Source organism: Sturnira hondurensis, unplaced genomic scaffold, assembly GCF_014824575.4.
Source record: "Sturnira hondurensis isolate 20B ecotype Veracruz unplaced genomic scaffold, ASM1482457v3 Scaffold0008196, whole genome shotgun sequence".
NCBI classification, from domain to species: Eukaryota; Metazoa; Chordata; class Mammalia; order Chiroptera; family Phyllostomidae; genus Sturnira; species Sturnira hondurensis.
The window spans coordinates 19,696,468-19,722,224 of record NW_028080827.1 but is presented as its reverse complement, the minus strand read 5'-3'; the positions used below and the strand labels follow the sequence as shown (position 1 = coordinate 19,722,224).

Below are 25,757 nucleotides of genomic sequence, written 5' to 3'. Positions count from 1 at the left end.
GAAACTTTCATGCTGGAGGAACAAAAATGCTTACTAACATTTTACATCCTCAAAGGAGTATAAAGTTCTTTGAAAATAATTATTTTCATGCAATTCTCACTGGAAAAAAATATATATTTGGGTCTTTTATTTACGTTGTTAATTGTTCTCATTTATTCACAGAAAAGGAACTTTGCCGATTTTCCTCTGTGCATCCTATTGCTCACACAAGTGCTTCCTCAGACAGCATTTGTTTTCCCGAAAACAAAGGCAGAAGCTAAACAAGGTGGACAAAGGACTAGAATACCTGGTTTCGATTTATTTTTAGCTTCCCAGGTCAAGGATTTGGCCAAGGAAATCTATACTACAGACACACAGGTAGAGGGCTCCCTTGGTCTGTTAATGTAGCACTTTCCTCAAGGGGCATTTACAGGTAAATCTGTTTGGACTTGGTAAATTTACCACAAGAAATCTATTTACTCCTTCACAGAGAGTTTTGCTCTGAATAGGAAAAATGTATGCTTTCATTAGAAAAAAATAAAAGTAGCTCTCATTTGAACCATGTGTTCCTCATTTTAAATAACTCCAATTAGTTACAGCTGAGATGCTCAAACATCAACCAGCGGTGTAGGCAGCACCAGGGTGGTGGAGAGGGCGCAGGAAAGGTTTGGGTTCCCGTCTTGCTCCCCCCTGGACTGCCTTCGGGTGATCTTGGGTAAGTCACCTTCCCTCTTTGGAAGTCAGTTTCTTTATTTTCCAAACGTGACAGGCTGGATGGTCTCTTCTCACACACACCCCCTCTCCTGCTTTGGCACTGCATGATTTGATGCCCAACGGCGAGTTGACACTTAAGAAATAGGGTATTACGAACAGTTTCTGAAGTTTTGTGACTTTCTTACTGGGATACAATTCACATACTATAAAATTCACCCCTTTAAAAGTGTGTAATTCAGTGGTTTTTAGCAGATTTACAAAATTGTACAACCATCACCCCTCTTTAATTCCAGAATGTCTTCATCGCTGCACAAAGAAACCTCAAACCCGTTGTCAATCACTCCCCATCTCCTCCCATCACAGCCCCTGGCAACTGCTAATCCTCCCATCTCTTGGATGTGCCTTATTCTGGGCATTTCGTATGAATTGTAAATATGTGGTCTTTATAATGTTTAAAAGGAGGCATCGTAAGCAATTAAAACACCTGATTTCCTTTCAGTTAAGTATCTTAGTTCTGAGGGTAATCTTGTTACAATGCCTGTAGGAATCAGATCAGTTCATAACCCAGTTATGTCTTTAATCCTAAGCATGTATAAATTGGTTGTGCCTAAGGCCAAGTGAAGGGAAAGACTACAAAATTATTTACAGAATGTATGCTGTCTAATTTTTTAAAACTTTATTTACTTAGAGGGGAAAGGAGGGAGAGAAACATCCATGTGTGAAAGAGACATCAGTGGGTTGTCTCCCACAAGGCCCCCAGCTGGGAACCTGGCTGGGAATCCAAGCAGGTGCCCTGACTAGGAATTGAACCGGTGACCTTTCTATTTGCAGGCTGGCACTCAATTCACTGAGCCACGCCAGCCAAGGTGTCTACTTATTTCTTAACACAGTCTCCAAACCTTCCTTTTATTTTTTTTAATGGCAGTTTTTAAATCAAATCTCCAAATAACTGTACTCAACTGCCCACTTGATTTAACCCGTGCACGAACACAGGTTGCAAGTAAAGCCTATTTCCTTCCCCTTAAAGTACACACAGTGAGGACAATAATGTTGGGCCTAGTTATGAACAGGTTTCCTTCTGCGGCTGACTCACACTCACAGCACGACCCCAGGTGTCTGCACGGAAGCTCAGCACCTCTTTTATTGAAATTAGTACCGGAACATACCTTTTTTCTTCATTAAACTTTCTGAATAATTTTCATTTTACAAAGGGTTGGGACACTACTAATATGTTTATATTGACTGGATGTGGTTTCTGTAATTAGGATTTTTCCAAAAAATGTGTATTCTGGATATAATCGATGGTAATAACTTTATCTACCATGTCTAAGCTCTGTTAGAACTTTTTAATTCTGGGATCATTGGTAGTGGACCACAGCAGTTTTCTTAGTTTTATTATGCTCCATCAACTTTCTGGGACTACAGGATTGGAATAGGAAAGAAATGATTGAGTACAGAATTATTGTTAAAATTGGCATTAAAATCCAGTTTTCTGCCCAATTTTACATTTCTGGCCCTGACACAGATATTTTTCATAAGAAATCAAAATATAAAAAGAAATCCAACAGAAATGATAGGTTGTAATATCAGTTCTTTATTAGTTGGCTTCTAAAGCCATGGGAAATGTCCTTTAAAATTATTAATATTCTAGTATTTACTCTTTTGGCACCAAAGTATGTATATACCAAAATAATATGCAGCATACTTGATTTAATTTCCCTTTAAAAATCATATAAAGGAGTTTACTACATCTAAATAAATCAACATATCAAATGGTTTCTCTGAAAATCACTATCAAATACATTCACAATCTAAATTTATCTTACAATTTTACAAATTACATCTATTGAGATGTATAGGGAAATACATATAAGCGTAAGCTGCATTACTAGAGCCAGTTATAAGATTTTCCAAGAAAAACAATTATAGATGTAAGAAACAAAATTAATCAATCCATTAAGCAGGAAAACATGCTCTGAAAGATGATCATTGTTTTACCAACAGTAAGATAAATATCAGGAATAATTTCAGAAATTTTCCTTAAATTGGTCAAGAAAAGACAGCAATTTATTTAATCTATCTTGAGTCACTAAATAATCCAAACTTCATATTCTCTCCTTTTGAGAGTAATTACAAGCAGATATATCAAATGTGACTCTCATTTAGACTTTGGTTGGTAAGAACAAAAGTTATTATCAGAGCCAATTACTGTTTTACCTACATGGCTGCACAGAAGCAGGGAGCTCAATTTTCATCTCATCAGTGGTTTCGTGGTATTTATTTTATTACTATGCCCACAAAGCTATATAAGAAAGAAATGGCTTATGCTATTGAAACTAGGGCTTGAACACAAGAGGCTAAGGTTTCTTTTAGAAGAAGTTCTGAATTAAAAACACTAGGCAGCGTATAATGCCAGCTCCCCAGACACGGGCAGCCCATCAAATGACATACATCTGAGCAGTAGATCCCACACAGCGTAATCAAAATTGAAATGCTTCGCAGACAAAGTTGAGGCAGGCTATTTCCCAAGTTATAGTATTATCAGCATAACATCATTCTCAATGTTTGTTACAAGTAATGCCTTCTAAAGTGTATATTGCTTAATATCACGTTCCTGCTGGTTAAAGATATCTGCTGTTTAATCTCAAAACCAGAAAAAAAAAAGGGAAAAAAAATCCAGTTTCCTTTAACACTCTGATTCTTTCAACCATTATTATATTTAATGGAAGTACAACTTCTGGGTCAAGCTATGTATTCTAGATTTATTTGTAAAATTGGTATTAATGCCTACCTTCACAGAGTTGTTTGTAAGGTTTAAATGACTAATGTATGCTAACTATCTTGCAAATTATAAAGTACTATTCAGTTAGTCAACTTGCGACGGGCTTCTACTCATCAAATAATAACAACTGCAATAGATTGAAACACTTCAAATATAAAAAAATCCACAAGTTCTTAATACAATTTCCCTATCTCCCCATAAAACTTAATACAATTAATAATTTAATCTTGACTTTATAAGTAAAAGAATCAAGCATTTTTTCTGCTTTTTCTGAAAATCTATTTTTAAGATTTACCAAAGAGTTGATAAGGGAAAGTTTTTCATAGAAATTAATAAATGAAGGGGGAAAGATAGAATTATCAAACCACCACTACACAGTTCCTAATGAAATAATGTACAAGATTTGGGCAAATGTCCATAGTTGCTACATAGGTGAAAGGCGATGGAGAACCTTATATGAGACAGACCAAGCTGGTAATACACGTGGACTCACTGTTCTATGGTAACACCATTAAGAGAGAAAAAAGAATTTATCTCTGGATGTGCTATAAAAAGAAAGACACAACACCACCTCTGAAGTATTCTTGCCAAAAAGATGTCACCTGAATCTGATTGAGCCTCTGGGTAAAACTAGAGGAAGTACTAGAGACAGGGGACCATGTAAAATGACATCAGGAGATTGCAATCAACCAAATTCTGACTGTGGGAAAAACCTGCATGACAAATGACCCAGTTTCTTCAACCAATAAATGATACTTTTTGAAGTCAGGGACACGGTTATAGATGAAATGAGATACAATTGCAATGTGTGGACCTTCTTTACATCCAACAGTAGAAAGTCAAACAGAAAACTGAACGTGGGCTGGGAATTATGCAGTATTAATGCAGTGTTGAATTCATTAGGTGTGATCCTATTTTAAGATACATTTAACATAATATATTCTTCATCTGAACTATGTAAGGGTAAAACGATATGAGGCCTGGGATTTGCTTTAAAAGACCTCACCAACACCAAAAAGAGTGGAGGGAATAAATGGTATACAAATGGTAAAATTAGGGTAACTGCCAAGGCTGGTGATGGTTGCATAGATTTCATTCTATTCTTGTGTCTATTCAAAAATAAATTTTCTTAATAAAAAGCCATATTTGAGAGTAAAGTATACCCTGGCTGGTATAGCCCAATAGATTGAGCGTGGGCCTGTGAACCAAAGGGTCACTGGTTCAATTCCCAGTCAGGGCACATGCCTGGGTTGCTGACCAGGTCCCCGATTTGGGGCATGCGAGAGGCAAGCACACATTGATATTTCTCTCCCTCTCTTTCTCCTTCCCTTCCCCTCTCTAAAAATAAATAAATAAATAAATATTTTTTAAAAAAAGTAAAGTATAATTCAAATGTAATTATTCATTATCTTATTATCTCTAAATATGTATCAGTGACATGGGTGGGGAGCTCATATGGCGCTTGCACGTGAGGCGAGGGGCAGATGCCCACCCTGGATGTCTGTGCATCACTGGGAATTTTTGCCCTGACTAAAGATGGTAGTTTAAAGAAAGTAAAAGGTACTGGGGAACTGGCAAAAATGGCTGACACTAACACATTATAGGAAGGGCTGGATATGAGGTCGCACAGGAAGTTCCGGGTGAGCACTTAAATTAGAGTGGGCAAATGGAGCTGAACTGTGTGACAGGGAATGCCAAGCTGCAGACTCCTGCTTTTCTAAAAGATGGTACCTCTGAGTGGTGTGTTCTGCAACTGGTCTGGTTTGGCAACGTCTGTGTGTTTTGGGCGTTTTTAAAGGGAGCAGGACTTGATGGCAGAAATCTGCTATTTACTCTAAATCTGCATAACCTTTAAGTAAACAACCCCTTTCCTTTTTCACCAAACTCTTGCACTGGGAGTCATGCTCCTTGGTAGTGGGAAATGGAGCCCCACAGCTGCGCCAGGGCAGCATTGGCGGGGTTCTGTGACACAGTGGCCAACAAGGCCTGGCCCCCTACTACTTTCCCTACTTCTCTCCCCTAGCCCATCCCTCTCCAGCTTCCTTGCTGTTGTTCACACTCCTAATTCAGGGTCTTCCCATGTTCTGTTTCCTCTGCCTGGAATGCTTTTCCTCCAAATGGCCCAATGACTTGCTCCCTCATTTCCATCCGATTTCTATACGAGTGTCATCTTACAAGGGAGAGCATCCCAATAGCCCTTCCTCCCCCAGCTTTTCTTTCACCAGCCATCATACTACATATTTACTTTTCAAATTGTTTTTTGTTTTCCTAATGCCTACCCCACACCACCTAGAATGTGAGACCCATGAGAGCAGAGGAGTTTGGTGATGCTTAAAATAGTGCCTGCCTGGCACAATGTTAGGTAGGTAATAGCGGCTGACCAGTATTCATTAACAAATAAGAAGAATGTGTGTTTGCGGGGGATGGTGTACAGGGAAGGGGAGAGTAATGGCAGGGGCAGTGAGGACAACTGTTATTGAACAATAATAAAAAAATTAAAAGAATGATTACTTTGCTCTGGCTGGTGTAGCTCAGTGGATTGAGCACGGGCCTGTGAAGCAAAGGGTTGCCAATTCGATTCCCAGTCAGGGCACATGCCTGGGTTGCAGGTCAGGTCCCCAGTAGGGGACACATGAGAGGCAACCACACATTGATGTTTCTCTCCCTCTCTTTCTCCTTCCCTTCCCCTCTCTCTAAAAATAAATAAATAAAATATTAAAAAAACCCAAAACGATCGCTTACCATGTATGGAGGCACTGTTATGAAGATTGAAATCTGCTCACCCTTACAACAGCCCTATGAGGTAGGTACGTGCTACTGTCACAGCCATTTTAAAGACCAGGAACCGAGGCACAGGCAGGTGAGGTGATTTGCCAAGGCACAGGATGCAAAGCCATACTTCCAACCATTGTGTTGTCATTCATTGAGATACTACTCCAGGCTGGACACTGTCTAGGCACTGGGTATAGCAGTGGACGGAACAGAGTCTCTCTGCTTTAGATTAACAGAGACTTAAATAAAAGAATCAAATGCAATGGCGAACCTTAGTGGGTCTGGGTTTGGATAAAAGAGCAGGAGACATTTGGGAAATAACTGGGAAAATCGGAGTATGAGTTAGTTATTTGTTATATTGAAAAATTATTATTACATTTTTAGATGTGATAATATTGTGGGTAGGTAGAAATATGCTCATTTTTAAAGATGCATGGTAAAACATTAAGGGAAATGTCATTAGGTCTCTATTGAAACACTTCAATGAAAAATAGGTTAACAATTGTTAAATCTAGGTGAAGGAGGAATGGTTATTCACATACTATCCTTGGTTTCTTTGAATATCTTCATAATAAAAAGTTTTTTTAAAGCCATAAAAAAGGAAAACAGATGGAGCTTCCATTCTAATGAGAAGACGGCTCCCGTGGCCAGCTCACTGTGGGCCGTCCCTTCTCCCCGCTCAGTGGGGAGAAATGCAACCACCAGCTTATCAGCAGAGGTTTCCACCCTGATGTTAGCCACAGATAACTCAGTGAAAATCTCTGAAGAAACCCTTACCTGCCCGGCTTTTGCCTTCTTTGTTCTCTCACCATGTGGTGCCTCATGTTAAAAATCCTCAATTTTAGTTTCAATCAAATTTTGAGAATTGCTTTCTCAATTAGATCCCAATTCACAAAACTAAAGAAAAGATTCTTCCAGTCAAGACACAGGTGTTACACATGCGCATTCTACCAAATCACACAATTTTATGTTTGGTTGATAAAGCTTCCATTTTGTGGAATAAATACAGAAAATAACTCTCAAGCAGGGAGTGGCTTTATTTTCTCCTCTCCAGAAACAACCAACTATATCATGCTTCTAAGTTGGTCCTTTGATCTAAAGAGTTTAGAAATTTCTATTTTCAAATTGCCTTCAGACTTAACTTGCCACACACAACGAGGAAATCAAATACTCTCTTGGCTTATAAGCTTTTTGTCCTTCTCTTCCTCCTTTTCCCCTGTCTTTTTGCTTTTTATTTAAAACCCTTCCCTTGACTCTGATGAGCACCTGTGCCCAAGGTGCCCCAAAGAGGGTTTAGCGGGTGTTGTTAGGGACCGAAGGTGACACTATAAAGAAGAGCCATCAGAATATGGCTTTCTCAAATGTAAAAGAAAATCAATCAACAATTCTTAATTATGGTGCTTAATTATAGTTGAGCAACTCCTAATTGTCATGTAAAGTTTGGGGGGCTGAGAGTGCGGTGTAAAATGGAATTCCAAAGACAGCTATCAACTTTGGAGAGAGAGCTTAAAGAAGCAGCTGGGGTTTACCTAGTTTACATGGTTGGCTGTGGGCAATGAAAGGTGGCAATATCCCAGTTGGATTTCACGACTGCTTAAGAATACAAGCTTTTGAGTTGCTGGAACAGCTGGGGAAACAGCACCGTTTGTCATTGACTTTACAGTGCAAAACGAGGGCTACCCTTTGTGTCGGTGGTTACGCATTGTTAAGCAGATGTCACTGATATTAGAAATAAAGTGACAACAGGGATCCAGGCCCTGGAGGTGAAATCAGGATGGGAAAGAGCCTTGCCCCTTTCTAAACGAGCCTCACCCATGCTCACAGCGTTTCAAAGGACTGGGGTTATACTCAGCACGTGTGATTCCTTATCTTTCTAATCATTTGACAGGATTCAAAACTCTCTTGGGAAAGTCAACTTCTGGCCATAGTTTCCCCGCCCCCCGTCCCCGGAATAATGAAGCAACTATACATTGGACAACAGTCCTAATTTCAGATATTTTATTTTATTGTCTTTATAAACCAGAGATCTCAAACCTTCCACTTGTGGACCAACTGTGGGCCTCTGAGATTCTTGGCAAAATAATAAAAATTTAACTGAAACAGATACCTAATAGTAAGGAAGATAAGAAGTGTAAGCTCCCTTTATCACAGCATTCTCTTTTCATCAAAGCCCATGTGATTCTCTGGTATTTTCTTACCAGTGGGCTGTCTCCCCTCACTAGCATAGAAGCTCTATGAAAGCAGGGACCCGGTCTGAATCGTTCACCCCAGTGTGCCTCTAACAGTCCTTGGCACACCCTAAGTATTCCAGAGTGGCCAAACAAACCCAGTATGACAAATACAATGGCAGAGGTATTTGTGACAAGTACAATGGCAGACAAGCCTGGTTAGTACCGGTATTTCATGTGGGACGAGTACACCCTGAGGAGTCACTCTGGTGGTTTCATGTATCCATTCAACAAACACTTATTGAGAGTCTCCTGGAATTATAGAGCAATGAACAAACTCACATGGATCCTACCCTCCTTATAATCTAGTGGAAAGACAGACAATTTATTAAGAATTGTTAAAAATTTATATAGGAATTGTTTTTAAAACCCATACAACTCAATATCTAATTACCAATTGTGGCAAGTGTGATGAAGGATAAATGCAAGCTAATATAAACAATTATACTGGCTGTACAACTCTGGATATACTAAAAACCACTGAATCAAACACTTTTTAAAAGAGTGAATTTTATGGTATGTAAATTATATTTCAATGAAGCTATTATTTAAAAGAGGGCACTGCAGTGGTTAAGAGACAGCTCCGGACCCCTACATTTCTGGGTACACAGTGCTGGCTCTGACACTTACTGGCTGTGTTGTCTTGGCCAGTTTCTTTAACATTCTGTACCTTGTCTTCATCAATAAAATGAAGATGATAATAAGGTTAAGAGAGTTAGTATTTCCAAAGCACTAATGACAACACGTGGTACTCAAAAGCGGTGAGCTGTTATTATAATATTTACTTTTGGGGAGTCAGAGAGGAAACAGGAGTCAAATCAAAAGAACACTCCAAGGACGCAAAATCAGAAGACTCTCTTTTCAAAAACATTTTTTAAATTTATTTAGTTTTAGAGATAGGGTAAGGGAGGAAGAAAGAAAGAAAGGGAAAGAAACATCCATGCGAAGAGAAGCATGGACCTGTCGCCCCCCGCCCCCACGCCCCAGCGGAGACCAAACCTGCAACCCCGCCAGGGGCCCTGACCGGGGAATCTAAGGGGTAACCCCTCCCTTTGCGGGACAACGTCCAACCAACGCGCCGCGCGGGTCAGGGCCAGAAAACCCTTGAGCTCTATTCCGGAAAGTTTCTATTCTGGAAACTCTCTTTCTAGGGCTCTGTTCAAAAAGGTGTAGGTTCTCTGTTTTGATTTATTTTGCTTTCGGAAGAAAGGTCGTCAAAGAAATTGACCATGCCATGAACATTGTGTGAAAAAAAACCAAACAATGACGTTTCCTCATTTAGACAGAAAGCAAATTTCCTATCTTTACTTATACATTTTTTTCTAATAGTTTTATTGAGATAGAATTCATACCCCTTAAATTCTCCCTTTTACAGGGTACAATTCAATGGTGTTTAGTATGTTCACAGAACTGTGCAGCCGCCATCACTGTCTAATTCCAGAACATTTTTATCATCCTCAAAGAAACCTGATACTCATAGAGGCACTCCCCCTCCTCCCCTCCTCCTGGCCTCTAGCAAGCCTGAATCTACTCTGTTTCTAAGGATTTCTTTCTGTATTCCTACCTTGATTCTTGGAAAGGCATGTGGAAATGTACTGCGCTGTTTCTGGGGTTGCCAAAGTTTATTCTCAGATTCCAAAGGGAAAATAAATAATTTCTGATCAATTACAGTTGGAAGCAACCTAAGGGGGGGGGTGGAGAATTTAAAGTCAAATTTGCTATCTTAAAAGCTTCACAAATTGTAATTTAAAAACAACACATCTGGTTAAATTAGATTTTACAGGAAATGTTATGTTGGTAATTACAATAAATTAGACCAATCTTTAGCATTTTACCACTAAAAAACTGTAGCTGTTTATTAAGCATATGAACGTCTAAGTCTGATAAATACTGTTGCGGCATGAATAGAAAGCTCTGTCTCTGGCTGAGTTCATACGGCACATGACTGACAGAAATACTGCACTAGAAAACATTTCTCAGTAAACAAAGATACAACATGCTGTCTTTTGTTTAATAAAGTCAAACCACAGGGTAGCCAATGTTAAATGTGTTCAGAATGGTTGAACCACCAAGCACTTCATACTTACATTCTTTAAACCTCTACTATTTTGTATAATTGCAAAAACTTAAGGATCAGATTTGGTTAAAGGTCCTTACTAAGAGATGGGCAATTCCTTGGAAGAGCAATGTAAAACAAAATGCAGTAGTAAGTATGAGTATATGTGTGCCTTCAAATTTTTAATTTAAAAGCAGTTCTTTAAAATGGTTAACATAATTAAGATCAATAAAACTCGACCCCCAGTGACTCAATCTCTTGATTCTGCTGTGATACCTACTTCTGGAAAATTATCACTAGAGAGCAATTTATGGACTTGTGGTTTCACCCCAATGTGTAAAGAGCTTGGATGTTATCACTCCCAACCGTGCAACAAGGAAAAATGGTGAACAAACCAAAAACAACCCTTCTTAGAGCCATTAGAGAATTTAGATCATAGGGAGAACTGCTGCCCTGGACACTGGAGAGAGCGGCAGATAAAGACTAATAGTAGAGGCCCGCTGTCAGAACACGTGCTGGGAGGAGAACTTAAACTCCAACTGGGAGTCACTGGAGGCGCTGCTAATTAGCTTGAAGGTTAAACACTCTGAAGGGCCCAGTGTTGGAGGCCAGGCGGGGGTGCCGTGGGGGAAGCTGTACTTTCACGAGTTTTACCTCCAGGAGCCCCACCATGTTCTCATGGTAAAAAGTCAGAGAAAAATCCCCCCCTGCTACCAACAGGGAGAAGGGAAAAGAAATCTTTTCAAAACACTCCCAGAGGAGTTCTGTCCTTTGTTCTCTGCAGTAAAGGTAAGCTCTCCAGGAAAACTATTGTACGGAAGCCTTATCTGACTTGAAGAAGGGCACGTAGCTAAATTCTGCCCCCTCTGGGGGATATGCTGAGAAAAATTTGTGAAGGCAACAATCCACGGACACAGACCCACTAAAAGACTGAGACCTAATCGTAGGATTTTGGATGCTCTCTGCCAGCACACATTGTATCCATAGAGCCTCTGCATAGCAGAGGACTACGGATGAAAGTACTGCAAGGCTCAGACTCTATTTAGGAAGGAGGTTCTGGGGAAACCCAAAGACAATAGGGAAGACAAGACATCTACAGTTACAGCAGACAGTACACACAGCATAATTGACCAGGTGAAGGCCTACTTATCTCACTTCCTATTACCTAATACATCAACAAGAAAATGACAAGGCATGCAAAAAGGCAAAAAAGTCCAGAGAGACAAAGCAGACATCAGAGTCAGATTCAAATATAACAGATTTTGGAATTATCAGACCAGGAGTTTAAAATTAATAAGCATAAGATTAGCATAAGATTAATTAATAAGCATCTTAGCATAAGATTAATATGCTAAGGGCTCCAATGAAAAGCCGACGACAACATGCAAGAACAGATGGGTAATGTAAGCAGAGAGATGAGAACTATGAAAGAATCAAAAGGGGAAGCTAGAAATCAAAAACACTCTAAGAAATAGGGGACTTCTGGCCAAGATGGAGGTGTAGGTGGAAATATTGTACCTCCTCGCACAACCAAATTTAAGGACAATAAAAATTTAGAAACAAAAACACAACCAGAACAGACAGAAAATGAACTGTACCGAACAAACCATTCATCCAGACCCATAAGAGGGTCAAAGTTGGCAGCTGGCTGAGAGGGGTCCCGGCAGGAAAAGGCGGTGGGGAAGAATCGAGCAAATCCAGTGAGACTTGCAAGGTGGTTGGCTGACCGCAGACATATTTGCGCACAGATAAACCAGGCAAAACAAAACAAAAAATGGGCAGTGAGACAAACCGCACAACCCAGAGCCCCAGCAATGGGAAATAAAGCGTAAAATCATCTACTGAAAAAACTTGCCGGGTTTGAGGTGCCAGGAGAGACTCCCAGCCTCACATGAGAGTTTGTGGGAGAGACCCACAGGGTCCTAGAATGTACACGAGTCCACCCACCCAAGAACCAGCACCAGAAGGGCCGTTTATTTGTGGGAAGTAGCAGAGGGGACCAAAATCTGAGAGAGACCAGAGCAAGCACCATTATTCCCTCTCTGACCCTGCCCCCACATACAGCACCACAACCCAGCCACGCAGGTTGCCCCGCCCTGGTGAACACCTAGGGCTCTGCCCCTCATACATAACAGATGAGACCTGACCAAAAATGGCTCAATTAAAACAAATCAAAGCCCTAGAGCCTATACTTTTAAGCAACCAAGAGATAGCCAACCTATCAGATGCACAGTTCAAAACATTCCTGATCAGGACGCTCACAGAACTGGTTGATTTTGGTCATAAATTAGATGAAAAAAATGAAGGCTACACTAAGTGAAATGAAGGAAAATGCACAGGGAACCAATAGTGATGGAAAGAAAACTGGGACTCAAATCAATGGAGTGGACCAGAAGGAAGAAAGAAATTACCAAATAGAAGAATGAAGAAACAAGAATTCAAAAAAAATGAGGAGAGGCTTAGGAACCTCCAGGACATCTTTAAACATTCCAACATCCAAACTATAGGGGTACCAGAAAGGGAAGAAGAATAGGTAGAAACCTTGTTGCTAATTTGTGACTAAAATAATAAAGGAGAACTCCCCCAATCTGGCAAAGGCAATAGACTTCCAGGAAATCCAGGAAGCTCAGAGAGTCCCAAAGAAGTTGGACCCAAGGAGGAACACCCCAAGCCACATCATAATTACATTAGCTAAGATTAAAATGAAGGAGAGAATCCTAGAAGCAGCAAGAGATAAGGGGACAAAGGAGTTCCCATCAGACTGTCAGCTAATTTCTCGAAAGAGACCTTACAGGCAAGAAGGGGCTGGAAAGAAGTATTCCAAGCCACGAAATCCAAAGACCTACATCCAAGATTGCTCTATCCAGCAAAGCTTTCATTTACAATGGAAGGGAAGGTAAAGTGCTTCTCAGATAAAGCCAAATTCAAGGAGTTCATCATCACCAAGCCCTTATTGTATGAAATGTTAAAGGGACTTAGAAAAAGAAGATAAAAAATATGAACAGTGGAAGGGCAGCAAACTTAGTTATTAACAACCACACCTAAAACAAAAGAAAACTAAACAGAAAGCTAGATCAGGAGCAGAACCATAGAAATGAAGATCACAAGTGGGGTTAGCAACAGGGGAGTGGGAGGAGGAGAAGGGGGAGAAGGTACAGAGAATAAGTGGCATAGACGGTGGGAAGAAAATAGACGGGGAAGTCAAGTGTAGGAAATGTAGAAGCTAAAGAACTTATGACACAGGAACATGGACTAAAGGCGGGGAATGTGGAGGGAGGGGTGTGCAGGGTGAAGGGGAATGAAAGAGGAAATGAGACAACTGTAATGGCATAATCAATAAAATATATTAAAAAACACTCTAAGAAATAAAGGCTTCTTTTGATGGGCTTATTTATAGACTGGATACAACCAACAAAAGAATCAGTGAGCTTGAAGAAATGTAAACATACTCTAAACCTGACATGCAAGAAGAAAAAAGACTGAATAAACAGAAAATAATACCCAGCAACTGTGGGACAATTATAAATGATGTAACATACACATAATGAGAATATCAGAAAAAGACGAAAGGTTCAGAAGAAATATTTGAGTAATAATGGCTGAGAATTTTCCAAAATTAATGACAGACCCTAAACCACAAATCCAGGAAGCTCAGAGAATACCAAGCAGAATAAATTTCATTCCCACCCCTCACAAAAACAAAAAACAAACAAACAAACAAAACCCCTCCTACACAAATCATATTCAATAGACAAATCATATTCAAATTATGGAACCTAAAACAAAATCCTGAAAAAAGACAGAAAAAATCCAACTTACCTATAGAAGAACAAAGATGAGAATTATATTGAACTTCTCTTCATAAACCATGTAAGCAAGAAGAGACTTGAGGGAAATATTTGACACATGAAAAAGTCCTTACCCTGAAATTCTGTATCCAGTGAAATTATCCTTCAAAAGTGAAGGGGAAATAACAATGTCCTCAGACAAACAAAAACTGAGACCTGTCTTGCAAGAAATGTTTAAAAAAATCTTCAGAGAAAAGAAAATTATGGAACAATTTCCATTAAATGGTGCAGAAAAAAGAAAATTATGGAGTATATGAGGCAAAAAAAATAATCCAGACCTGATCACCATGTTCTTCTTTGTGTCCCAAGATTCCTAATTTGTCTGTGTCCTCTCTGTCCTTCAAAGTCAATTCTTAAGTTTGTTTTAGATATAATATTAGGGGTTTTAGTTGTACTTAGAAGAAGGAACAGGGTCTATATCATCTTCCTAGAAGTGAAACTTAGTATATTCCTTATGAAGACTTACCTCCATACACTATGTATTTATAAGTGGATTTGCATTGAATTGTAACATTGTATCCTATCCTCACCCCACCCCCATCACCAATAAATACTGTGAGAGTTTTTCCATGTCATTAAAACTTTTTGGACAGGACTTCCAGTCAAGATGGGGGTATACATAGAAATGCTTTGCCTCCTCATGCAACCAAAGAGAATTACCCCAAAACTTAAACCTCAAAACAAATAACACCCAGAACTGCCAGAAAATCAAACTGTATGGAAGTCTGAAAACCAAGGGTTTACAGAAGCCTCATTCATCCAGACAGGGAGGAGGGGCAGAGACCCTAAGATGAGTAAAGAAGAGAGGACAAAAAGAAAAATGAGTAGTCGCACATTCACATGTGGTAGATAAAAGTCAGGAGGGATACCTTGGGAGCAAGTGATCCCAGCCCCAGGCCAGACCACACAGCCCAAGGTACCAGTGCCAGGAAGATAACTCCCCATAATTTCTGGATGTAAAAACCAGTGGGGGTTGGTGGAGCAGAAGAAACTGACAGATTTTTAGAAGTCTCCACTTAGAGGGCCCACATTGTCTTAGAATGTACACATACCTACCCACTCTGGGATTCAGCACCAGAAAACAGCTGGAAGGGTACCAGTCACATATAGGGAGTGGGTTAGGTGACTGGAAATGGGGCAAGTGCCAGGCAAACCTTCAGAAGCCAGGCAGTGGCACTATCCCCCTCTCTGAGCCCTCCCCCAATACGGAGCCACAAAGCAGTGAAGCAGGTTGCCCCACCCTGGCAATTACCTACGGCTCTGCCCCACAAAATTTACAGATGGCTTTTCTATAATTGGCCACACTACTAAGACAGGGAGTCAAAGCAGCTCTACCTAATACACAGAAACAAACACAAGGAGGCTGCCAAATTGAGGGGACAAAGAAATACGGCCCAATTGAGAGAATAGAGTGAAACCCTAGAAAAAAAACTAAACCAAACAGAGATAACCAACATATCAGATACGGAGTTCAAAACACTGGTGATCAGAATGCTCAGAGAACTTACTGAGTACAGCAACAACATAAAGAAAGAAAGAAAGATTACACTATATGAAACAGAAAAATCTACAGGGAACCATCAGTAAAAGGGAGGAAGCCAGAATTCAAATCAACAATTGGAACATAAGGAGGAAACAAGCATTCAACCAGAACAGAAAGAAGAAATAAGAATTTCCAAAAATGAGGAGAGTATAAGAAGACTCTGGAATATTTCCAAATGTGCCAACATCTGAATCATGGGGATGCCAGAAGGAGAAACGGAAGGGCAAGAAATTGAAAGCTTATTTGCAAAAAAAAAATCCACCTAATTTGGCAAAGGAAATAGACATACAAGTCTAGGAAGCACAAAGTCCCAAACAAGTTGGACCCAAAGTGGGCCATACCAAGGTATATTACAATTAAAATGCCAAAGGTTAAAGATAAAGAGAGAATCTTAAAAGCAGCAAGAGAAACGCAGAGAGTTACCTACAAAGGAGTTCTCATAAGACTATCAGATGATTTCTTAGTAGAAACTTTGCAGGCAAGAAGGGACTGGCAAGAAGTATTCAAAGTAATGAAAAGCAAGGACCTACAACCTAGATTACTGTATCCAGCAAAGCTATCATTTAGAATGGAAGGGCAGATAAAGTGCTTCCCAGACAAGGTAAAGCTAAAGGAGTTCATCATCACCAAGCCCTTGTTACATGAAATAATTATTACATATTAAAGGGACTTAAGAAAAAGAAGAGCAAAACTATGAACATTAAAATAGCAACAAATTCACAACTATCAACAACTGTATCTAAAAACAAACTAAGCAAACAATCAGAACAGGAATAGAATCATAGATATGGAAATCAAATGGAGGGTTATCAGCTGTGAAGGGGAAGAGGGTGAATGAGGGGAAAGGTACAGAGATTAAGAAGCATAATTGGTAGGTACAAAATAGATCGATGTTAAGAATATTATAGGAAATGGAGAAGCCAAAGAACTTCTATGTATGACCCATGGACATGAACTAAGCCGGCATGGCGGGGGGGATTGCTGGAGGGAAGTGGGTAGTGGGCAGAAGGGGTCAAAGGAGGAAAAATTGAGACAACTGTAATAGCATAATCAATAAAATATATTTTTTAAAAGTTTTTAAATGTAAAAAAAAATTGGAGCCCTGGCTGGTGTAGCTCAGTGGATTGAGTGGGGGCCTGTGTGAAACCCACGATCACGGCTCGATTCCCAGTCAGGGCACATGCCTGGGTTGCAGGCCAGTTCCCAGCAGAGGAATCACAAGAGGCAACCATACATTGATATTTCTCTCCTTCTCTCCTTCCCTTCCCCTCTAAAGATAAATAAATTTTAAAAATCTTAAAAAAAACCTTGGACAATTCTCATTTTAGTAGATATATAACATACATATAACTGTGTTATGAATATAATTATTTTACTGTTAACATTTAGGGTATTTTCAAATTTATTCATATTAGCTATAATACTGAAATAAATAAACTTATACATAGATTCTTGAATATCGCTCCTTATTTCCTAGGATAAATTCTAGAGGCAAAACGACTAAATTTGAAATAATAATTTTAAAAATCTTCCCATATAATTTGAAGAATTTCTGTTGAGAACTTGACGCCTCCACCAGTAATGTAAGAGTATGTCCGTCCTGCTACTCCTGGATGAGCACCGAGTATGAGGGGGATTTAAGTGACCTGTTTTACTAAGGTGTTTAAAAAAAGTAGTAATATATTGTTTCATTTGGATTTCCTTGGTTTACCAGTTAGATGAAATATTTTTCCTATTTTTCACACATATACTTGTTATTTACATTTCTATGTCTGCTGATGTCCTTTTGTCTATGTCAAGCTTTTTTCACTGTCAGGAGCTCTTTATATTTAAAGTAATTTTTGTGTCAAATCTGCTACAGATGCTTTTCTAATTTTTATTTTTTACTTTATGGTACTTTTCAAAAATTATTTTTTTATTTAAAAAAAAGCCAAACTCACAGGAAAACTAACAGAGCAGTGAGCACCTAACTGCCCTTCACTTAGGTTACCAAGTGTCGACACCTTGTTACCCATTCTTCGTATCTCTGCCTACGACTGGAATGTAATCACGTTTTCTCTCGGCCAGATTTGAGGGCCTCTTTGTAACAACCCAGAAGAGACTGGCTCCAAGTGCTTCAATTACTGAGCAAAACTGTATCTTCTAATCTACTGTCACCATTTCATAGGAACCTCTTCTTGTCCTCTCATTGTTTCTCATTATTATTTATTGGTTTGTTTTTGTTTTCCCCCCCTCAAACACAAATACAACAAAATACAAAATGAAGATGTCTGTTCAGTTCTGACAGTTTTGGTACAGATGGCAGTCACCCTCCTAGTGTCAATAAGCCAAGCATGGTCATTAAAAACAATGCAAGCAGATCTCGAGAGCAGTAAGATCTGTGAAAGCCAGCAATGATAAAAAGAAGAACCACACTTAGACACAGAAGGAGAATCATTGCCAACATGGGGAAAGTAGTGTAACCTATTTTGAAAACAATGTGAAAGCACTTTAAGCTCTGTGGAGAAAATATGCCACTTTTGATAATGTACTCATCATAGTACGAAATCTCACATTTGCTGGCATCCATTATTATCACTTTGTGTACCTACTGGTGTTTGTTTCTATGAGTTGAAACTACCAGATTTTCCCTTGAGCAATACTTTCTAAAAAGGAGAAACATGTTTTGTGAAAATTAGCCTTTCTGTCTTTCAGGCAGCTCTGGTGTAGAAGACAGTAGATTGCAGACATTTGATGGAACTTGAATCTGAGTCTCACCATTGACCACCTGTATGACCTGGGGCTTGGAGGAGTCCTAGTTTTCACGTCTTTTAAAGGAGAGGGTAAGTATCTACCTCACAGGTTTTTAAAAAGTCCTTTGCAAACTGTCAAATGTTATAACAATACTGACTATGATGAAATTCATGATAGTGAAGATAATTATTTTGTGTCTGTTATTTATCATTGTTAAAGATATAGGGATAGTGGACATTTGGAATGAACTCACCCAATTTCCTGGGTTTTCTTAGACAGAATGAAGCCCCATATATCTGAACAATGTTGATTCTCATTTATTCATGGAACTGGGTGCTCTGCTGTCAAAGGGAGCAATAGAAATCTTGCTCCTGTGAGCAAGCCTTTATTATATGCCACTCCTCCCGAAAGGAGTTGCTGCCCTTGACTTCTGGTCTCTGATATTCATCAAACTCACAGTTGGAGCAATACTGGCAGTCCTACCAGCCTGACTGTGGAGTCCTACTCTGGTTCAATCCCAGTGCAAGAGGCTTCCTCCTTCATAGAATCAGGGTAGCAGAATTTCCAGGACCAGGCTCTTTATCTACAGAGGCAAGCTATCTCTGAGGCAAAACAAATACTTTAGAAAAGATTCTAGAAAGTCAGGCTTGTCCCAGGGATTCCAAGCACACAGTGTCTGCCTCAGGAACACCAACAGTGTTTGTTGAAATGCAAACTCCAGGTCCCCATCTGGGAGGCAGTGAAGGAGGACTGCAAACCACAGTGTAAGAACCATCACTCTTGATCTGTGTTCTCTCAAATAGGGTGCCCACAAAACAGGAGATGCATAAGACAGTGCCGTTGGTTGTGTGAAAAAAGTACAAGAACTTACTGCATAAAATAGGAAATATAACCCTGGCTGGTGTGGCTCAGTGGATTGAGCACCGGCTTGTGAACCAAAAGGTTGTCAGTTGGGTTCCCAGTCAGGGCACATGCCTGGGTTGTGGGCCAGGTCCCCAGTAGGGGACATGTGTGTGAGAAGTAACTGCTCAGTGTTATCTCTCACACTGACACTTATCAATGTTTCTCTGCCTCTCTTTCTCCTTCCCTTCCCCTCTCTCTAAAAATAAATAAATAAAATCTTTAAAAAATAAGTTATTTTATACTATTTAATATTCAGCTCGTCACTGCATCCCTCAAACGGTCATATCGCCTGCAGCTCTAGAGGCATTCTGAGAATGGGAGCACCAAGCTGCGGGGCACGGACTGCGGGGCCGGCACGGACTGGCACGTTTGCTTTCGAAGCATTAGAATGCACTGCAGTTCATTTGTGCAGTGAGTTCAGGGATTGTATCACGTAGTTTAAGCCTGAAAAATGGACAGGTGTCTTTAAAAGATTCTTTCAGAAAACACTTCGTTTTTGAAATATAATGATAGCAAGCATCAGTGAAAAACAAGTAAATGGCAAAAATGACACTTTAACATGAGCTTTTCCTTAGCTGCATTCACAAGCAAAAATGATGATAATCCCATTGAATTTATAAAAAGTCAGCCCCCACAACCCCAAAACTTAAACATTTTTTGAAAGAGTAACTGAAATATGGACTTATATCTGACCAGCACTAATGCTGAATCTCACCTAAGTGCAGAGTGAGATTTGGGATATTAGCTACAGTCAGTATACAGTCATCATGATTATCGAGATTAAATAACCAGGGCAGTATAATCAATAACCTTTTTAGAAAGAGAAGGAAATTTTGTTCTGCTAATAAAGTAAAACAATTACTTTTAAATGTTCATTTCACTTCTATCTCATTAAAAATTTCTACGTTGGGCCCTGGTCAGGTGGCTCAGTTGGTTGGAGCATGGTCCCATACACCAAAAGGTTGTGGGTTCGATTCCTGGTCAGGGCACATACTTAGGTGGCAGGTTCAGTTCCCAGTCAGGGCATGTATGGAGGCAACAGAGCAATGTTTCTCTCTCTAAAATCAATAAACATATCCTTCAAGTAAGGGTTAAAAACTTTTCTTCTACACTGGTATATTTTATAATGTATTCACTCTGTGTGACAATAAGTATGTTTTAAATAAATATATACATATTATGGCCATGTGGAATAAAAAACCAGATCCAGTATCTGTCCCAGCTTAAAAGTTTCACGAAACTGAGTCTCTCCTCTGATTTTCTAATCAATGCTGAGACTAAGCAATCTGTTCCTTGGTAAGTCATGTCATCGGTAATTAAAAAACACCTTTTTTACTTGGGTATTTTAAAGGCTTTCTCATGGAGCCTTAGAATAAAAATGCAACAAATTGGCCAGTCTTGCTCCTCCCAGGTTTGAGAACCTGAAGGAATTCTGAGTCCTGTAACCTGTGTTGCATATAATCGCCTGGCAGACTCTAAACCCAAACCAACCTATTCCTGACCATCTCCCCGGGCGCCCCTGCAAGCACAGCACCAGGTGTGACTGTCTGCCTGAGCATGTCAGTCACAGGTGACAGTCCCTGATCTCCTGGGTCTCCCGTTTTCCATTTCCATCGACTGCTGTGGCTTCTCTTCCTTCCGGAGCCAACCCCCATGCCTCACGCTTGGGCTCTCAGGGCCTGCCTCAGGCGTGCTCACTTTGAAGACCTACTTCGGACTTTGTTCCAGTTTATGACCTTGGCTCATCTCATTTCATTTTCAAATTACATGCCCCATCAGCGCCACACAGCCACAGCTATGACTGAGATGCTCCTGCCATCTCTTCCAGGCTTGTAAGGCTCATACAAATTTACCAGGCGTCCCATCTTCCTGATAGGAGGGCTGCTGGTTCCATTATTGTATTAAACAGAAAAGATGGGATCCAAGGACCACTTCTGGGAGACAGCTCCATGCCCCAATTAATGTCTTCCTTAACTCTTCCAGAGACCCTAATAAAGGCCAAGGACATACACCGATCAGGGGAAAGAACTGTACAACTCGGTCTTCATCAGAGACTTTCTGTTTGCGGCAATCACTACCTCGTTTGCTCTTTTCAGCTCCCAGGACCTGCAAATCTATAGCCTGGGGTCTCTGTTCTCTGCCAGGGTGAGGACAAAGAGAAGGGTGGAGGCAGGAGAATGTCCATTCGAGTTGGTGAAGACCCTTCTCCTGTTCACTTCCCCCAACCCCTCCTCTCTAACTCACTGTCTGCATGTCCCATCCTTGGGCCACACACTTCCTTCACCGCTACAGATCTCCTGGCTGCTTATTTATATCAGCCTCCCACTTTGCCCTGTTGGGATCTCTTGATTTTGAACTAAGAGTCTATATAAATTGGTAAAGTAACCTGCAGTATTTTCCTTTCCAAGAATCCGTTTTATTATTTTCCCTACAGTTTTCTTGTTTTAAAAGATTGTTTATATTAACCTACTTACAGGTCACATTTTTATCCCCAAATTTAAAAATTAAAGATATAAATGACTAAAAACTAGACATCATCCCTGGGTTGCCTCTGCCCAGGGATGTCAGATACCTGTAACACCACCTTCAGGTGGGGGAGGGGGAGACGGGTGCACTGTAACCCCACGCACGGTTTTGCTCCCACTACTGCATGCTAGGACTGGCTCTGTCTATAAATACGTGCAGCTCTTGTGCACTGTTTCTGAAGCTTGACCTCATTGTCTGATGTTACTCATTTATGCTTGATACAGCAGGTCTTCGCATCATGTCATTTTGTTCAACGTTGTTTCATTATGTTGATGAGAAGAAAAAAAATTGATTCCCAGCAGGGACCACTGTCTGTGTTGGAATTTGCACGTTCTTCCCATGTCCGAGTGGGTTTTCTCCAGGTCCTCCACTTTCCTCCCACATTCCAAATGTGTGCACACAAGGTGAACTGGTGTGTCTGCATCGTCCCAGTCTGAGTGAGTGAGGGTGTGGGTAGCGCTGTGATGGAAGGATGTCCTGTCCAGGATTGGCCCTGCCTGGAGCCCTGAGCTGCCCAGATAGGCTCCGGCCCCCTGCACCCCTGAACTAGAGTGAACAGATAGGACAATTACCTTGTTTTTTATTAATCTGCCATAAATGTACATATAGCTCACATTTGTTTCAATGTTCAATATTAGAAGCATTTGGGTCTGTATTTAGCAGTTTGGTGATGTTTTTATGAATAGAAATATGCTGTAGGAGTTTAACTCTTCTTGATATCAATTAGCCTATGGTAAAATTGTTTTTGTTGCACATCTTTGTTTCATTTAAGTTGCAGTTTCCAAGACTCTGTATTCCTTAAGTGAGGACTTACTGTGTATGTTTTTGATGCAAATACAGGCCACCAAGTTTTGAAGCTTAGTACAGACCTCAATCTACAAACACTGACATTCAGGAGGCCGATGTATAAGAAGGTCCAAGATGAAGCAAGGTCAATTCTCTTCAACTCGATTCTAATTTTAATAAATCATCTCTTGGGATGTATTACCCAATAAATATTTCAAGCAACTTTTATTATTTTTGTTTTTTATACCCTGATACCAAAATCATTTTTACAATATAGCACATGTGCTAAAAACTGCAAAGAAAGAACCGTGGGATGTGAATAACATAAAAACTGACTTGCATTCAAACAAACTGTTATTGTGTCAAGCATTATAACTCAATAAAGGAATTCAAAATAAAATTTATTAAAGTCCAAATTGTGCCATTAACTTCTTTTTTCATGTAATAAACATCCTTTATAAAATATTTGCAAAACATCGTATTTTCCATTAACTTTTTATGCATACCTTCTACTGAAATTGGTAGAATAGATACAAACACATCCAATAAAATTTGGCCTTTGCAGTTATCTCACCTGAGTGAGCAAAGTTATTTTTGGTACTTATTTTAGATCCTAAAATGGCTATTTTACTTACCATTTGGAAGTGTGGGGAAAATGTAACTTATCAGTAACAGGAGTGGTTAACACATGATGGTTTACAACATCTAAATACTTCTCGATGTGAATCTGTCACAGAAAAGTTAAAGTTTAGGTCATTCTAGCAGACTTAAGGTACTCAGCTAATTGACTTCATTTCATTAGGTTAACGCTCTGAATCATGGAATTAAGCCAAAAGACTAAACACACTATGCCTACAGTTATTACATGTCTAAGGTATAATTAGACATCTCAAGGCCAAATCACTCTGTTCCAAAGAGCATAATAAACAACTGAGACTCAAAGGCTGAGTGACGTGTAGCACTTGCCACAAACGAAACTATGCACAGTAGTCAGTAAATCGCTTAGCCAGGTAAATTTACTAGGCAGCACAGATACGGAGTGACGTCTTTCTCCTACGGGGACTTGAAGCAAGCATCCAGGAAAGAATTTGGCCTTTAGAGAACAGATCATTTAAAATGGGCAACCCAAAGACTCTGGCTGGGGCCAGCCCCTCACCCTCAGGGGATAAGGGACAATGGTGTGCCAGTCTGAGTGGGTACAAAACCCTCCACCTCTCTCACAGCCTCAGGAGCTGAGGGATGAAGCTGACTGTGAATGAAAGTCTGAGGCAAAAGCAAAGATACTGACAGAGGTCTAGCAGGTGGAGACGATCCTTACTTGGACCTGTGTACCTATACATCCATGTTGTATTTTATTTTATTTTTTAAAGTTTTTTAGAAAATTAAGATGTAACAGTATTATGCTGAGCAAAATAAGCCAAGCAATGAAAGACAAATACCATATGATATCACTGTTAACAGGAACCTAAACAACAAAACAAACAAGCAAGCAAAATATGACCAAAGACACTGAAATACAGAACAGGCTGAGAGGGACCAGAAGGGAGAGGGGAGAGAATCACAGGGGAAAAGGGGATGGACTCACATGAACAAGTATAAAGGACACATGGACAATAACTAAGGTGGGGGGCACTGGGGGGGGCAGGGCTGGGAATATAATACAGAAAACTACTTGAACAAGAATAAAAAAATAAAATAAAATTGGGCTTAAAAAAAGATGTAACAGTATATAGTTTGAGACATATGACATAATGGTTTGATATTCATATTTATTGTGAAATCACCACAATGTCTAGTTACAAATTCTTTTAAGATCTTTTTAAGCTCTAATTTCTTAGCAACTTTCAAATACATAGTACAGAATTTTTAACTATAGTCATCTTGCTATACATTACATCCCCAGGACTTACTGTTTTATAACTGGAATTTGTATACGTTGTGACCATCTTTACCCATTTCACTCAGTCTCACCTCTGGCAAGCATCAGTCTGTTTCTGTATCTATCAGGTCAGATGTTTTGGGGAGGGAGGGTTGAGGAGTTAGATTCATGAAATTATACAGTATGTTTTCATCTGACTTATTTCACTTAGCATGATGTCCTTGAGGTCTGTCCATGTTGTCTTAAATGGCACAAGAGGGGAAGAGAAGTAGAAAGAGAGGGAGAGAAACGTCAATGTGTGGTTGCTTCTCACATGCCCCCTACTGGGGACCTGGCATGCAACCCAGGCATGTGCCCTGACTGGAAATAGGATCAGTGACCCTTGGGTTCACAGGCAGGCACTCAATCCACTGAGCCACACCAGCCAGGGCAACATTTCATTTTTTATGACTAAATAATATTCCACTGTATGTATGTATGTATGTATGCATGCACGCATACATGCATGCATTTGTATGCATGTGTTTTTCTTTATCCATTAAACCATTAATGGACACATAGATTGCTACCATGTCTTGGCTATTGTAAATAATGCTGCAATGAATGTGGGGTGCACACAGCTTTTTGAGTTAGTGTTTTTTTTATGTTTCTTTGGACATATTGTAAACAAATATTATTCTTGTCTGAAGACTGGATTCTTTCCTGCTTTAAGATGTGTCTGTAACAGTGATTTTCAACCTGTGTGCTGCACTGCAAGAATTTTAAAAACATGAAATACCTGACTATTTAGTCAGGGGCACTGACCTCTCCTCTTTCCTCTTAAATTTTCAAATAAAATAAGCACAACAGCCAATACAACAAAGCTATCTGGTGTGAATGGATCAAAAGTATACCTTTTTTTGTCACATTGGCAAAAAATATATTATTTTGGTGTGCTGCACAATTTAGTGATTAGTTTCTGTGTGCCATGAGATGAAAAAGGTTGAAAATCATTGGTCTAGCCTTGGC

General features: G+C 39.8%; 1 protein-coding gene across 2 annotated transcripts in view; it reads right to left on the bottom strand.

Annotated features, from left to right (window-relative positions):
- The window catches only part of IQCH (IQ motif containing H), a 187,126-nt gene that overhangs the window by 155,359 nt on the left and 6,010 nt on the right, over positions 1 to 25,757 (bottom strand). The window contains exons 3-4 of one of the 2 annotated variants that reach the window (XM_037054202.1): positions 23,506 to 23,597; positions 10,040 to 10,157 (exon numbers count right to left, since the gene is read on the bottom strand). In XM_037054202.1, the coding sequence (XP_036910097.1) occupies positions 10,040 to 10,157; positions 23,506 to 23,597 (210 nt within the window). Of the gene's footprint in view, positions 1 to 10,039; positions 10,158 to 23,505; positions 23,598 to 25,757 lie in introns of those variants that run through there. The other variant, XM_037054203.1, reaches the window with a different exon arrangement.